Below are 12694 nucleotides of genomic sequence, written 5' to 3' on the forward strand. Positions count from 1 at the left end.
CTGACAAAATTCAACAGCCCTTCATACTAAAAACGCTCAATAAATTCGGTATTGATGGAACGTATCTCAAAATCATAAGAGCTATTTATGACAAACCCACAGCCAATATCATACTGAATGGGCAAAAACTGGAAAAATTCCCTTTGAAAACTGGCACAAGACAGGGATGCCCTCTCTCACCACTCCTATCCAACATAGTGTTGGAAGTTCTGGCTAGGGCAATCAGGCAAGAGAAAGAAATAAAGGGTATTCAGTTAGGAAAAGAAGAAGTCAAATTGTCCCTGTTTGCAGATGACATGATTGTATATTTAGAAAACCCCATTGTCTCAGCCCAAAATCTCCTTAAGCTGGTAAGAAACTTCAGCAAAGTCTCAGGATACAAAATTAATGTGCAAAAATCACAAGCATTCTTATACAGCAGTAACAGACAAACAGAGAGCCAAATCATGACGAACTTCCATTCACAAAAGAGAATGAAAGAGAGAATGAAATACCTAGGAATCCAACTTACAAGGGATGTAAAGGACCTCTTCAAGGAGAACTACAAACCACTGCTCAGTGAAATAAAAGAGGACACAAACAAATAGAAGAACATACCATGCTCATGGATAGGAAGAATCAATATCGTGAAAATGGCCATACTGCCCAAGGTAATTTATAGATTCAATGCCATCCCCATCAAGCTACCAATGAGTTTCTTCACAGAATTGGAAAAAACTGCTTTAAAGTTCATATGGAACCAAAAAAGAGCCCGCATCTCCAAGAAAATCCTAAGTCAAAAGAACAAAGCTGGAGGCATCACGCTACCTGACTTCAAACTATACTACAAGGCTACAGTAACCAAAACAGCATGGTACTGGTACCAAAACAGAGATATAGACCAATGGAACAGAACAGAGTCCTCAGAAATAATACCACACATCTACAGCCATCTGATCTTTGACAAACCTGAGAGAAACAAGAAATGGGGAAAGGATTCCCTATTTAATAAATGGTGCTGGGAAAATTGGCTACCCATAAGTAGAAAGCTGAAACTGGATCCTTTCCTTACTCCTTATACGAAAATTAATTCAAGATGGATTAGAGACTTAAATGTTAAGACTTAATACCATAAAAATCCTAGAGGAAAACCTAGGTAGTACCATTCAGGACATAGGCATGGGCAAAGACTTCATGTCTAAAACACCAAAAGCAACGGCAGCAAAAGCTAAAATTGACAAATGGGATCTCATTAAACTAAAGAGATTCTGCACAGCAAAAGAAACTACCATCAGAGTGAACAGGCAACCTACAGAATGGGAGAAAATTTTTGCAATCTACTCATCTGACAAAGGGCTAATATCCAGAACCTACAAAGAACTCAAACAAATTTACAAGAAAAAAACAAACAACCCCATCAAAAAGTGGGCAAAGGATATGAACAGACATTTCTCAAAAGAAGACATTCATACAGCCAACAGACATATGAAAAAATGCTCATCATCACTGGCCATCAGAGAAATGCAAATCAAAACCACAATGAGATACCATCTCACACCAGTTAGAATGGCGATCATTCAAAAGTCAGGAAACAACAGGTGCTGGAGAGGATGTGGAGAAATAGGAACACTTTTACACTGTTGGTGGGATTGTAAACTAGTTCAACCATTATGGAAAACAGTATGGCGATTCCTCAAGGATCTAGAACTAGATGTACCATATGACCCAGCCATCCCATTACTGGGGATATACCCAAAGGATTATAAATTATGCTGCTATAAAGACACATGCACACGTATGTTTATCACATAGGGTTCTTAATGCATCCGATTATTTGATGCTTGGTTCTAGCCTAGCTGCAATTCTCTACTTCCACCAGACTGCAGAAGGTGGACACATCTCAGAACAAGTCATGATGTACCAAATTCAGAGAACAAACAAGCAAAACGTGCCTGGCACTAGACCAACAGATGAGCCTTAAGAGAGTTGGCAAAGGTGAGAAAAAATGAAAGTTAATGTCAGAGAGAAGGAGGACAGGACAAAATATTGAAAATGTAGTCTCGAAAGTTAACATCTAACAGGCATTATGATTAAAGTCAAATCCACAAAGTGTGTGAATGTATAGAAAATGGAGTTTCTTAACGAATCTTGATTTAATCTACTGGTTCATTGGGTCCTAATCCTTATTTTTTTAAAATATTTTAATCAATCCACTCTTCTCAAACTGTCACTAAATAATTCATCATATCTCAAGTAATTAAAAAAATCAAGAGTCTCAAATACAAATGGTTTACCAGAGAAAATTTAATTTTATATAATTTGTATTTTCTTAATGAAAAACTTCAATCAATAGGAAGGGGGTGGGGAGGACTTCTAAGATGTGGTAGATTTTAATCTAACAATATGTGCCCTGGGAAAGCACATAACCTTCTCTAAACTGCATTTTATTATTTAGGATCTTAAAAGTCTACTCTGTGGAGAATTGGGAGTCCTGTCTGGCCCTTATCATAATTTGAAATCTTATATTTAACTGTGAGCTTATTTAATGTGTGTTTCCTCTGCCAGCCTGTACATCCATGAGGACAAGACCCAGGTCTACTTTAGTTATTGCTGTAGGTCTAGGGCAATAGAGGCCCTCAAAAATGGGTTTAATACTGAATGAGGGAAACCTAGTAGAGCCCCTAATATTTAGTCCTTCCCACCCCCAGCAAACATACAGCTTTGGGAATTACTCTTACAATTAGAGAACAGGGAACTTTTCTGTATTCCCCACTATCCTTCCCACTCAATTTCCCCTCTACCATACTCTGGTTATAATCAACGTACTTCTACTAATGTGCTTATCACATTGCACTGTAGTAGACTGCACCAAAAAGAAACTAATTAGTTATCTGTGTGCCCATAATCTCTGGCAATGCCAGGTGATTTCCTTCTATTTTACTTTCCAACCACCATCAGGAAATGGTTTATAAAAAATGACATATTTAAGCTCAGAATACAAGGAGGTATTGGATATCATAAAAGAGACATTTTATGGAATCAAATAAAGCCAATAATATAACAAACAAAATAAATCACCTTTTTCTAGTTACAAATTACTGGAATTAAAAAATTGTAAAGTTAGTATCTCCCAAAAGGAGAATCCATACATTTAATCAGAATAAATCACTGAGTATAGTATTTACATGAAATACTTTTTACTATTTCATGTAAAATAATCCTTTCACAATCTTTTCAGTAAAAAGCCAGAAAGAAATACATACATGATGGTGTTAATGCCTGAGAGTTGCTGGAACATTTGTAGTCCACAACCCACAATTAAGGCTCGGCGAGTTGGGGGATAACTCAGCATTCTGCAGATCACAGGTCCAGCTTTTTCAAGAAAGAAAGAAAAAAAATACATATCTATTATTTTTAGCTCTCATAGTAATTATTCCCAATAGGACAAAATTTCCCAAATCTTCATGAAATCAACATGACTGGCATTTTAAATCAAAACAACTCCATTTTTACAGAAATCTGGGTACAATATTTTATTTTGCAAACAGATAGTTTTTTTGTTTTTTTGTTTTTTTTAGTTTGAACTGTAAAAGCGACAAGAGAGAATTTAAATTTAAGCAAGTTATGGGTACTAGAAAATCTATATAACTAAAACTGTCAAATTAGTCTTCCTTAAAGCCCTACAAGCTCTAGTGATTAACCACTTTCTTTGTTCTTCCACTTTCTTGTCAATTAAGTATTATTTAAAATCCATCCATGTGGGACTACTTAAAAGTCACTGGCAAAATTGCTTTAATCAACCGTAAGAAAAGCATTCATTAAAAACTATTCAACAAAGAACAAAATTCATGTTATGTTAATAAAGTTACAGAATTTGGGCATGATGTCAGTCTTGGTTACAGCTACAATGGAGATTAATAAAAGTTACCAAAAAGTTAATAAAAGAAAAACAATACCTATTATCTATAGGGGTGTGTGTGTGTGTGTGTGTGTGTGTGTGTGTATTTCTAAATTTTGAATAGTCCCCTAAGAGGCAATCAATGATTATTTTAAAATACAAATGAACTTTCAAAATGGCAGAGATACCTTGGTTTTTATCTGAACTCTGGATCAATTCTGGAAAGCTGTAGATCTGAACCACTAAGTCCTTAAGGAGGTTGACCAACCTTATTGATGCCTGTTGTCAGGGTGTGATTACTAAAAGTGGCCCCTCCAGCCTCATAAGTGTTCCAGTTACAATGTCACCTTAGCTTTAAGAGGCATTCTACATGGTGTCCTTATGGAGCTAGAGTCGACTCCCAGGACCTACGGTATTCCTGCTGTTAGAAGAGATGGCCTGGGATCACTGCGATGCTAATTGTTTAATTAGAGTCCAAGTTTTGTTAATGAACCCTAAACCAAGTCTGGTAAATTAAAATCCAAAGAAGTCTAACTATTTCAGGATCTTTTGAAAATCTAATATTCAAGTTCACAAAAATGGAATAAAATATGTATGTTGTCTTCTCAGTAATAAAAGTTAGTATGGGATGTCAAGCCAGGGCATTAATTAGAACGAAATATTATAAGGGTGAGAATATTCTATTCCTACATGGGTATGAGTATAATCATAAAACTTGAGTTATTGCAAATTATTTTGTTTCTAAATGGCAAGAGAGGGCATAGATTAATTTAGAGAAGTGTTGATGGTCATTCAAAGCTAAATGTAGTGACGATCCATTTAGAAAGCAGACTGAGGGTATTATAAATGTCGAACTGCCTTAGATTTGAGCAAAGGAATATTAAAGCCTAATATATCAGAAAGACTGTGTGAAACAGGTGGATTTTGAGAGTTTGATTGTAACAATGCTGAAATATATCTGGATCAGCTGCCTGAAAGATAGACACGCTCATCTGCAAATACAGATACCTGCAAGTGAGCCACAAAATAAGCAAGGTACTACCTTTTCCCATTAATCAAAATTTTCAAATAAAAATAATATCATTTACCTTTATACCACGATTTTTTTTAAGAAATGACAACAAAACAAAAACAAACAAAAGCCCTTTCTCAGATGAGAAATCCATCTTTCCTAATGCAAGAAGTCTATTATAATCTTTGGAGAGATGCATCTACTTTCACTATTAAAGTGTTTCATGATTTGATGGTCAGGTTAGGTAATAATGATTTCGGAGGACAGAAATACAGAACATTATTACAAATTAGGACAAAAGTTTGACTTGCCATAAAAACAAGAGATAAGCTATTGTATAAACATCACATATTTCCTAGTTTTAAAAAATCTGGATTTTATATTTTCTCCTGATTTGGATTTCCTGTTAAAAATAAATGCTGGTAGTTCCTTTATTAGACTGGATTTTTTAATGGATAAATTTTGGTCCCAGCAGCTGCACATCTGATTATGCATAAACAGAATTAAAGAATTTCCTTTCATTAAAATTATAAACCTAGCTTTATTAGGCAGTAAAACTTCCTTTACAAATGAAAACCATCATTAATCTTTATATCACAGAATCTATGAGGCAAAAGAAAAAAATCAAGTATATTAATTGGCTGAATGTTCATAAGTGAATATTTAAAATGTCATGCTCTACTTAAAACATTTATTTTGCTTTTGGAATTAAAAATGTTTTGTGCATACAAACATTTCACATTTAATTTTATTTCAAATGTTTATCTTTCAAACACAGAAATTCTCACATTATAAAAACTAAAACCTTTAACCAACTAGATTAGAAATAAAATACCTAAAATACAACACACAGTAAAGAAGCAGATTCAAGATCCCAAAATGAGCTCATCCCTCTTCCTTCATTCTGAACACACTACCAAGTTGCTAAGTAACTTGCACGAGGTTGTCCAGGTGGCAGAGGCTCTGGCAGCAGGGATGAAAAAGACAGTCCCACGAGGGCAGCCACTTTTGTGGATAGGTTGTCTGTGAGTTGAAAAGATGCAGCTCAGGATACAGGGATGCCAAGCGGGCTAGAGTTCAGATGGCACAGGACCAGGGAGGATAGATTCAGAGAGGGAGGAAGGGAACTTTGGAGATCTTCAGAGTTTCCCTTGAGTATTCAGTTGAGCGCTGATCAGTGGAGGTGTGTGAGGAAACAACCCAAGACAGGGAAAAGAGCTACTGGAGAGGATTAGAGAAATCAATCCCAGGAGCTCATACAGGGCTGGGGATAGTGCCTGTTCCTACCAACCAGAGTGAAAAATCTGAAGCATAAGAAAGAGTATACAGAAGGGATATACCTTAGTAATGGTGTAAGTTTAGTCCTAGATTAGACATTACTTGAATGCCATCTAAAACAACATAAAAGCAAGACTCAACTGCTTTTAAGCAGCTTAATGATTTTGTTCTGGGATACTGCAGAACAAAACTCAACAATGAGATTAAAATTTTAGAATTTGGACATACAATAAAAAATAACCAGGCATGCACAAAGACAGGAAAATACAATCTGTAAAGATAAAGGAATCAATTCTTCAAGAGAATATAACAATCCTAAACATGTATGCACTTACTAAGAGCTTCAAAATATTAATACTTGAAAGAAAAACTGACACAACAGCAAAGGGAAATGGAAAAACCCACAACTGTACTCTCATATTTCATCACTCTCAGTAACCGATAGAACAAGTAGCCTGAAAATCACCAAGGATATAGAAGACTCCAACAACACTATCAACAAACCTGACCTAATAAATGACATTTAAACCACATTCCACAAAATAAGAGCAGGAAACGCATCCTTAAATTGTATGGTCAATGTCTTAGAATATTTAGCTGAGGTAGATTTTATTCTGAGCTCTAAACCAGTCTCAACTAATTTTAAAAGAATTCAAGTCATATTAAGAATATCCTGACCATAATGAAATTAATATAGAAATCAGTAACTGAAAGACGACTGGAAAACATCCCCCAAATTGGAAACTAAATAACACATTTCTATGAAAATTAGTAAGAATATAAAGTTGAAAGAATCTAAAAATCTAAACACATAGCCTATAAAAATTTGTGGAGTGGAGCTAAAGTAGAACAGGTAAAAATTACTGCAAGAAACCTCTTAGGATACCTTCAACCTTCAGAAACCAGAAAAAGACAGACAAATGAAACCCAAAGTATGCACATGCTAAAAGTAATACTCCAGATCCAAATGGAAATCCATGAAACAGAAAAGAAGATAGTTGAGAAAAATCCATAAAACCAAAAGTGTTTTTTGTAAAGACCAATAAAATTGATAAGCTTCATGCCAAACTATGGTAGGCTAAATAAGCGTCCCTCAAAACATATTCACATCCTAATCCCTGAAACCTGTATTATCTTAGATGTCAAAAATAAACTTTGTAGATATAATTAAGTTAAAAATTTTGAGATCAAGACAGTCCTAGATTATCCAGGTTGTCCCTAAATGCAATCACATGTATCCTTATCAGGTGAAGGCTGAAGAAGATTCAAGACAAAAGTGGAGAAGACAGATGCGGAGACTGGACCTACGCAGCCAAAAGCCAAGGAATGATGGGTGCACCCAGAAGCTGGAAAAAGGAAGGAAGAGGTTGTCCTCTAGGGACTCTGGAGGAGGTGTGGGACAGAAGTGGACACTTGGCCATCACAACTGTGAGAAAATAAATGTCTATTGCTTTAAGCTACCAAATTTGTAGTAATCTGTTACAGTAACCACAGAAAACGAATCCACAGACTATCCAGGAAAAAGCCAGAAACAGAAATGACCAATATTAGGAGTAAATGAGGTGAACTCAGGACAGATATTAAAATAAGAGTATCATGAACAACTTTATGCCATTAAATTCAACATCTTCAATGCAACAGACAAATTCCCTAAAAGATACAATCTTCCAAATTCACTCAAGAAGAAATAGCCTGAGTAGTCAGCCCTATAAGCTATTAAAAATACTGAATTTGTTTAAAATGTTCCCCCAAAGAAAACTCCAAGTCCGAATAACTTGACAGAAAGCAGATCAATAGTTGCCTGTGAAGGGAGGAATTACAAAGGGGCACCAAGGGAAGTTTTTGGGGAGGCAGTAATATGTTCACTTTCATGGTAGTGGCAATGGTTTCATGGTGTTCACATATGCCAATGTCTAAAATTACATGCTTTAAATACATGCCTTTTATTGTGTGTAAGTTATTCCTCAATAGAGCTGTTAAAAATCAACAGCAAAAATAAGAAAACCTTCACCAATAATCTAGAGACTCTAGATGTCAGGAAGGCTGACATGGTGAACTGGATGATAAGAAAAAAAAATCAATATTCAAAGAGCATGATATTCGCTTAAGAACACGAAGGGTTTATTAGAAGCAACAGTATTTGATCAAACTGGAGTAATGAAGTCTGCTGTGAGACTGCTGAAAGAGAACTGCCAATGATGCAGCCCCCTTAACATCTCTTCAAGGTTTTCCTTGCTCTTATTCTTCCCTTTCTTTTTGTTTTATTTATGAGTTTTACCTTGTATTAATATTAAATAAAAGTTAAGGAGGAAAAAAATGGAACACTCTGTGACTAATGGATTACAAGATGCAAACTGTAGGAGGTTTCCCCATTGCTGACAAAGTAAAGCTGCCTCTGTGGAGAAAGCAGGGGCCTCACTGGGAGCAAGATAATCACTGCTCAGCTTCAAATACTATTCTCCCCACTCCTCAATTTAGGGCCCTATAATTGGGCTACAATCAAGCACAGCAAGATCCCCCAATACCATGGTCCTTTCCTGAATGCAACCAGAGGAGGCCATTCTCACACAATCACCAAGAGTATTAAGCATCTGCTCAAATCTCAACGAATTACCTAATACTTCAATAACTCTTCTTGCCTTATGAACAATTTCCTATCATCATCAGAGTCCTGTGAAGTCAGAAAGAGCACGTGTTGCTACCCCCATCTTAGAAAAGAGGAAACTAAATGCAGAGGGATTCGATAACTCTTCCAAGGTCACAAACTAGTAAGTGTTTAGAGAGAGAACTTGGGCCAACATCCTGTTCATGCCACAAATGCCAAGATATTTTGTATGTCCACTTAAATAAGCTGATTTTTCTTAGCATACAAAATCAACAACTTATGAACAGTAGGAGTAACACAAAACAAAACTAAAACACTTCCAAGCTATAGTAAGAAACATACTCTGTGCTCCTTACGACTGCAATTCCTCCACTTCATTTTCTTCATTGTTTTCATGGTCCCACTTGCCACTATATCCAGCCTCAGTTCTAGAGGTATCTACTTCAAGCCACTCATCTCAGCCTACCTCTTTCTCCATTTCCACATCCAGGGAGTTGAGCATTGTTTTGGAATAATTACAAAAATGAGCCATACTCATTTTGGGACAAATTCAGCATGTCAGGTCCTGCATGCTGTCAGGGGAGCCTTTCACTCATCTCTAACTGGCTCCCAATCATGTTCTCACAACATCCATTTTAAGCATTCCTCCTCCTTGGACTTCCATTGATTCCTCCTCTCTCTCTGGCCAAGAATCCCCTAGTTCCTTCTCATACCTGAAGCGCTTCCCATGAACTTACTCCATGCTAGGGACAGAAATGTGAGAAGGCCCAGTCCCTGAGGAGCTCGTAATACTGGGATGGAGTCATCGACCAAAATAAAACAAGTTATGCCACAATGGCGTAAGTGCTCCAATGGAGGTACATAAAGAGTATTATGAGATTAAGGCATAAGGAAGGACCCACAAGAAGTACGCCACTCAGGTACATACAAAACAGAAGTCCTAATTTCTCACCCCAAACTTGTTCTTTACCCGTGTTATCTAATTTCAAAGTAAATCAAGATTCATGGCTTTTGAGTGCTCCTTCTCTCTTCGTATATCCTGAATCTAATACATTGCCAAGTTTTCATCAGAATTAATGTATGTGTGCCTAACTTCTTTCCACAAAACATTGGAAAGATTTCTTCTGTTCTGCACCTGCACCTCTCTGCCTTTCCACTGCCTGGTTGGCTGGCATCCTTCTCCCAGAGGACAGTGCGCGGCTGTGGAAAGTGTTCACACAGACCAGTGTTAACATACCACCCTACCATGTAGCCACTGTGAGATTCTGTAAGTCTCCATTCAGTAAAATGGACTTAAGAGTAATACTATCCATTTGAGGATTAGAGGTAATAAGCTTCTTGGCACATACTACTTATGTGTTCCATAAAAAGCCTAATATGTGGTCTCAACATCCCCAGTCTCTACCGAATCCAATCCATCACACCTCCACATTGCTGCCACCTGTCGGCTAAAGCACTCCACTGAACCCTCCACTTATCTGTTCAAAACCATTGATAACAGAACCATTAGGGCCTATTTCATGAAGGGGACACTCCTGCTCAGCCTACCTGAGAAGATTTGTTTCATACTACTTCTTCTCCAATAGGCAATGCTTCAGCGATCTTTGGGTAATAGGTTTTACTCAAAGAAGTCCCATATTGTTACAATTTTGTCTCTTAAACAATGTTCCTTCTGCTTGGGATTCCATCCTTGCAATTCTGAAGGACTGGACTAGGCTCTCGCTCCTGGCTAATTTGCTTCGTGGACTAGGTCCCTGATCTCTATTCCATACTGAATTATGATCTCTGTGCTGGATTATGTCAGGTGTGTAGTTCAGGCTTTGCCTATTTTATCATTTTACTTCCCACTGTACTTAGTTCAGGATCGTGTACATAGAGGCCACTCAGTAAATATTTACTTGATGAATATGAGAAATAAAAGAAGGAAAGAAGAGAAAAAAAAGAGAAATACCAGAGCAAGTATGGGTACTGAGAACTCAAGGATGAAGCAATTTGAGTACACTCCAAGTTGCTAAACAATGTTGTGATTAATTATAAACTATCACTAAGATCCTGAGCACACCCATGCTGTTTTCCTCTTCAATATGCAGCAGATGCTGTTTGTGATTACAAGCTGGTGCTTGGCACATGTTCTGTCTGAAAGAATGGACTGCTGCTATTGATAAATTCAACCCCATGTAGTTCAATCATTCCTTCACAGTCTGGCATTTACGCCAATACATTCTGAAATCCTCCAAGGCAAACAATTTGCCAAGATGTTGTGATGGGCCAGTTGTCTATAGATGCGTGCTTGTAAGCTGATCATGGTACATTAGGGCCAGTATGCAACGAATGTGTTAATCTAGTCATTATTATTCCAGGTTGCTAAAGTAAAGATTTTTATCTACTTAGAAGAGGAGATGATTATAGGTCTTAATACCTACTAAAATACTGTTTTCAAAAACCAATTTCTGTTACTATCAAGAATTCTTTCTAAATTCTAAGATATTTTCTTCGTCAAAAGTATCTACATAAATGAACCAGACATAAAATGCATTCCTCAGCGATTCTCAACTAAAAGAATTTCAGACTTAACAGTCATGGGAGTGTGATATGTTGCTGAGGAAAAACTTATGAAGAATTACTGTTCTAGAAAACTTTTATTTAAAAAGAGGAAGTATCCTTTCTAAATAAATAATTTTCTTTTTTTAAAAATTTTATTTTAAGTTCCAGGATACATGTGCAGTACGTGCAGGTTTGTTACACAGGTAAATGCATGCCATGGTAGTTTGCTGTACCTATCAACCCATCACCTAGGCATTAAGCCCCAGATGCATTAGCTATTTATCCTGATGCTCTCCCTTCCCCTGACCCCAGGGAAGGCTCCAGTGTGTGTTGTTCCCTTCCCTGTGTCCATATAATTTTTTTAAATAGCTATATTGTTAGCATTGTCTATAGACAAAGCCACTTTTAAATGAAAGGACAGACACTCTCAACTGATGGTATTCTGGCAGTATTTTTACAATATGCTGTCATTCTTAGTGATATAATAAAGTTTTCTCACCTACCCGGTATTTCAATAGATATTATATGCAAGGAAAAAAAGATTATATATGACTTGCATCTGCTAAAGACTATGAAACCATACGCAGTGTTGAATAGCACAATTACTCCAAATCAGGGAAACTCAGGTTTGATTCTCTCTTGGCTATTTAGAAGCTGTGTGATGTTGTGCAGGTTCCTTACCTTCTCTGAGCTACAGGTGTTTTCATAATTAAAGGTGGAAATACATGAGAAGTATATCCCACATTAATTCAACTACTGATGCTATGATTTCATCCATAAGCTCTCTAGTAGAATTTCTCCATAGCTGAATACAATTTCAAAGTTTTACATTAAAAATAGCCAATACATTGTATACGTTTTCCTTCTCTGTAATCAAATAAACAATTACCCTTCACATTTAAGATTCTACAAAATATTTCAAATAGATTCATTAACATAAAGAATAAATGCATTCTATACTTATAATTTCTTTCTTTCATAGTTAACGCTCCTACACAGATGACTAACAATCCACTAGGGATAAATCAATAAGACCTAGACAACAGGCTACCGTAATAAATGACAGTTCTATCAAGTTCAATCAAGATATGTACTGCCAAACTATTCATACAACTACAGATAAATCAGAGTTATTCCATTCCCCTGCCTTCATTTTAGATCACATGTAGGTTCCCAAGAATCAAGTATTCTTGAATCTCTATCACATCAGAGCATTTTGAGATGTACTATGCTCCTAAACATTAATCATTTGCTTGGTTAAAGAAACTGTCCATTTGTATAGATATTTAAGTTTTATATGGATATTGAGTAATATTCTATTAGCATGTTCCCTTTTTAGATTCAGATATTCAACAAATAGGTACTAATGAGAATTAAG

The 12694-nt window shown here is 36.4% G+C and overlaps 1 protein-coding gene across 1 annotated transcript in view; it reads right to left on the reverse strand.

The window, feature by feature from the left end:
• SLC2A13 (solute carrier family 2 member 13) overlaps positions 1-12694 on the reverse strand; it is a 351023-nt gene that overhangs the window by 177849 nt on the left and 160480 nt on the right. The window contains exon 4 of the mRNA XM_017945781.3: positions 3243-3351. Within this exon, the coding sequence (XP_017801270.1) occupies positions 3243-3351 (109 nt within the window). The remainder of the gene's footprint in view (positions 1-3242; positions 3352-12694) is intronic.

The sequence above is a fragment of the Papio anubis genome, chromosome 9 (genome assembly GCF_008728515.1).
Source record: "Papio anubis isolate 15944 chromosome 9, Panubis1.0, whole genome shotgun sequence".
NCBI lineage: Eukaryota > Metazoa > Chordata > Mammalia > Primates > Cercopithecidae > Papio > Papio anubis.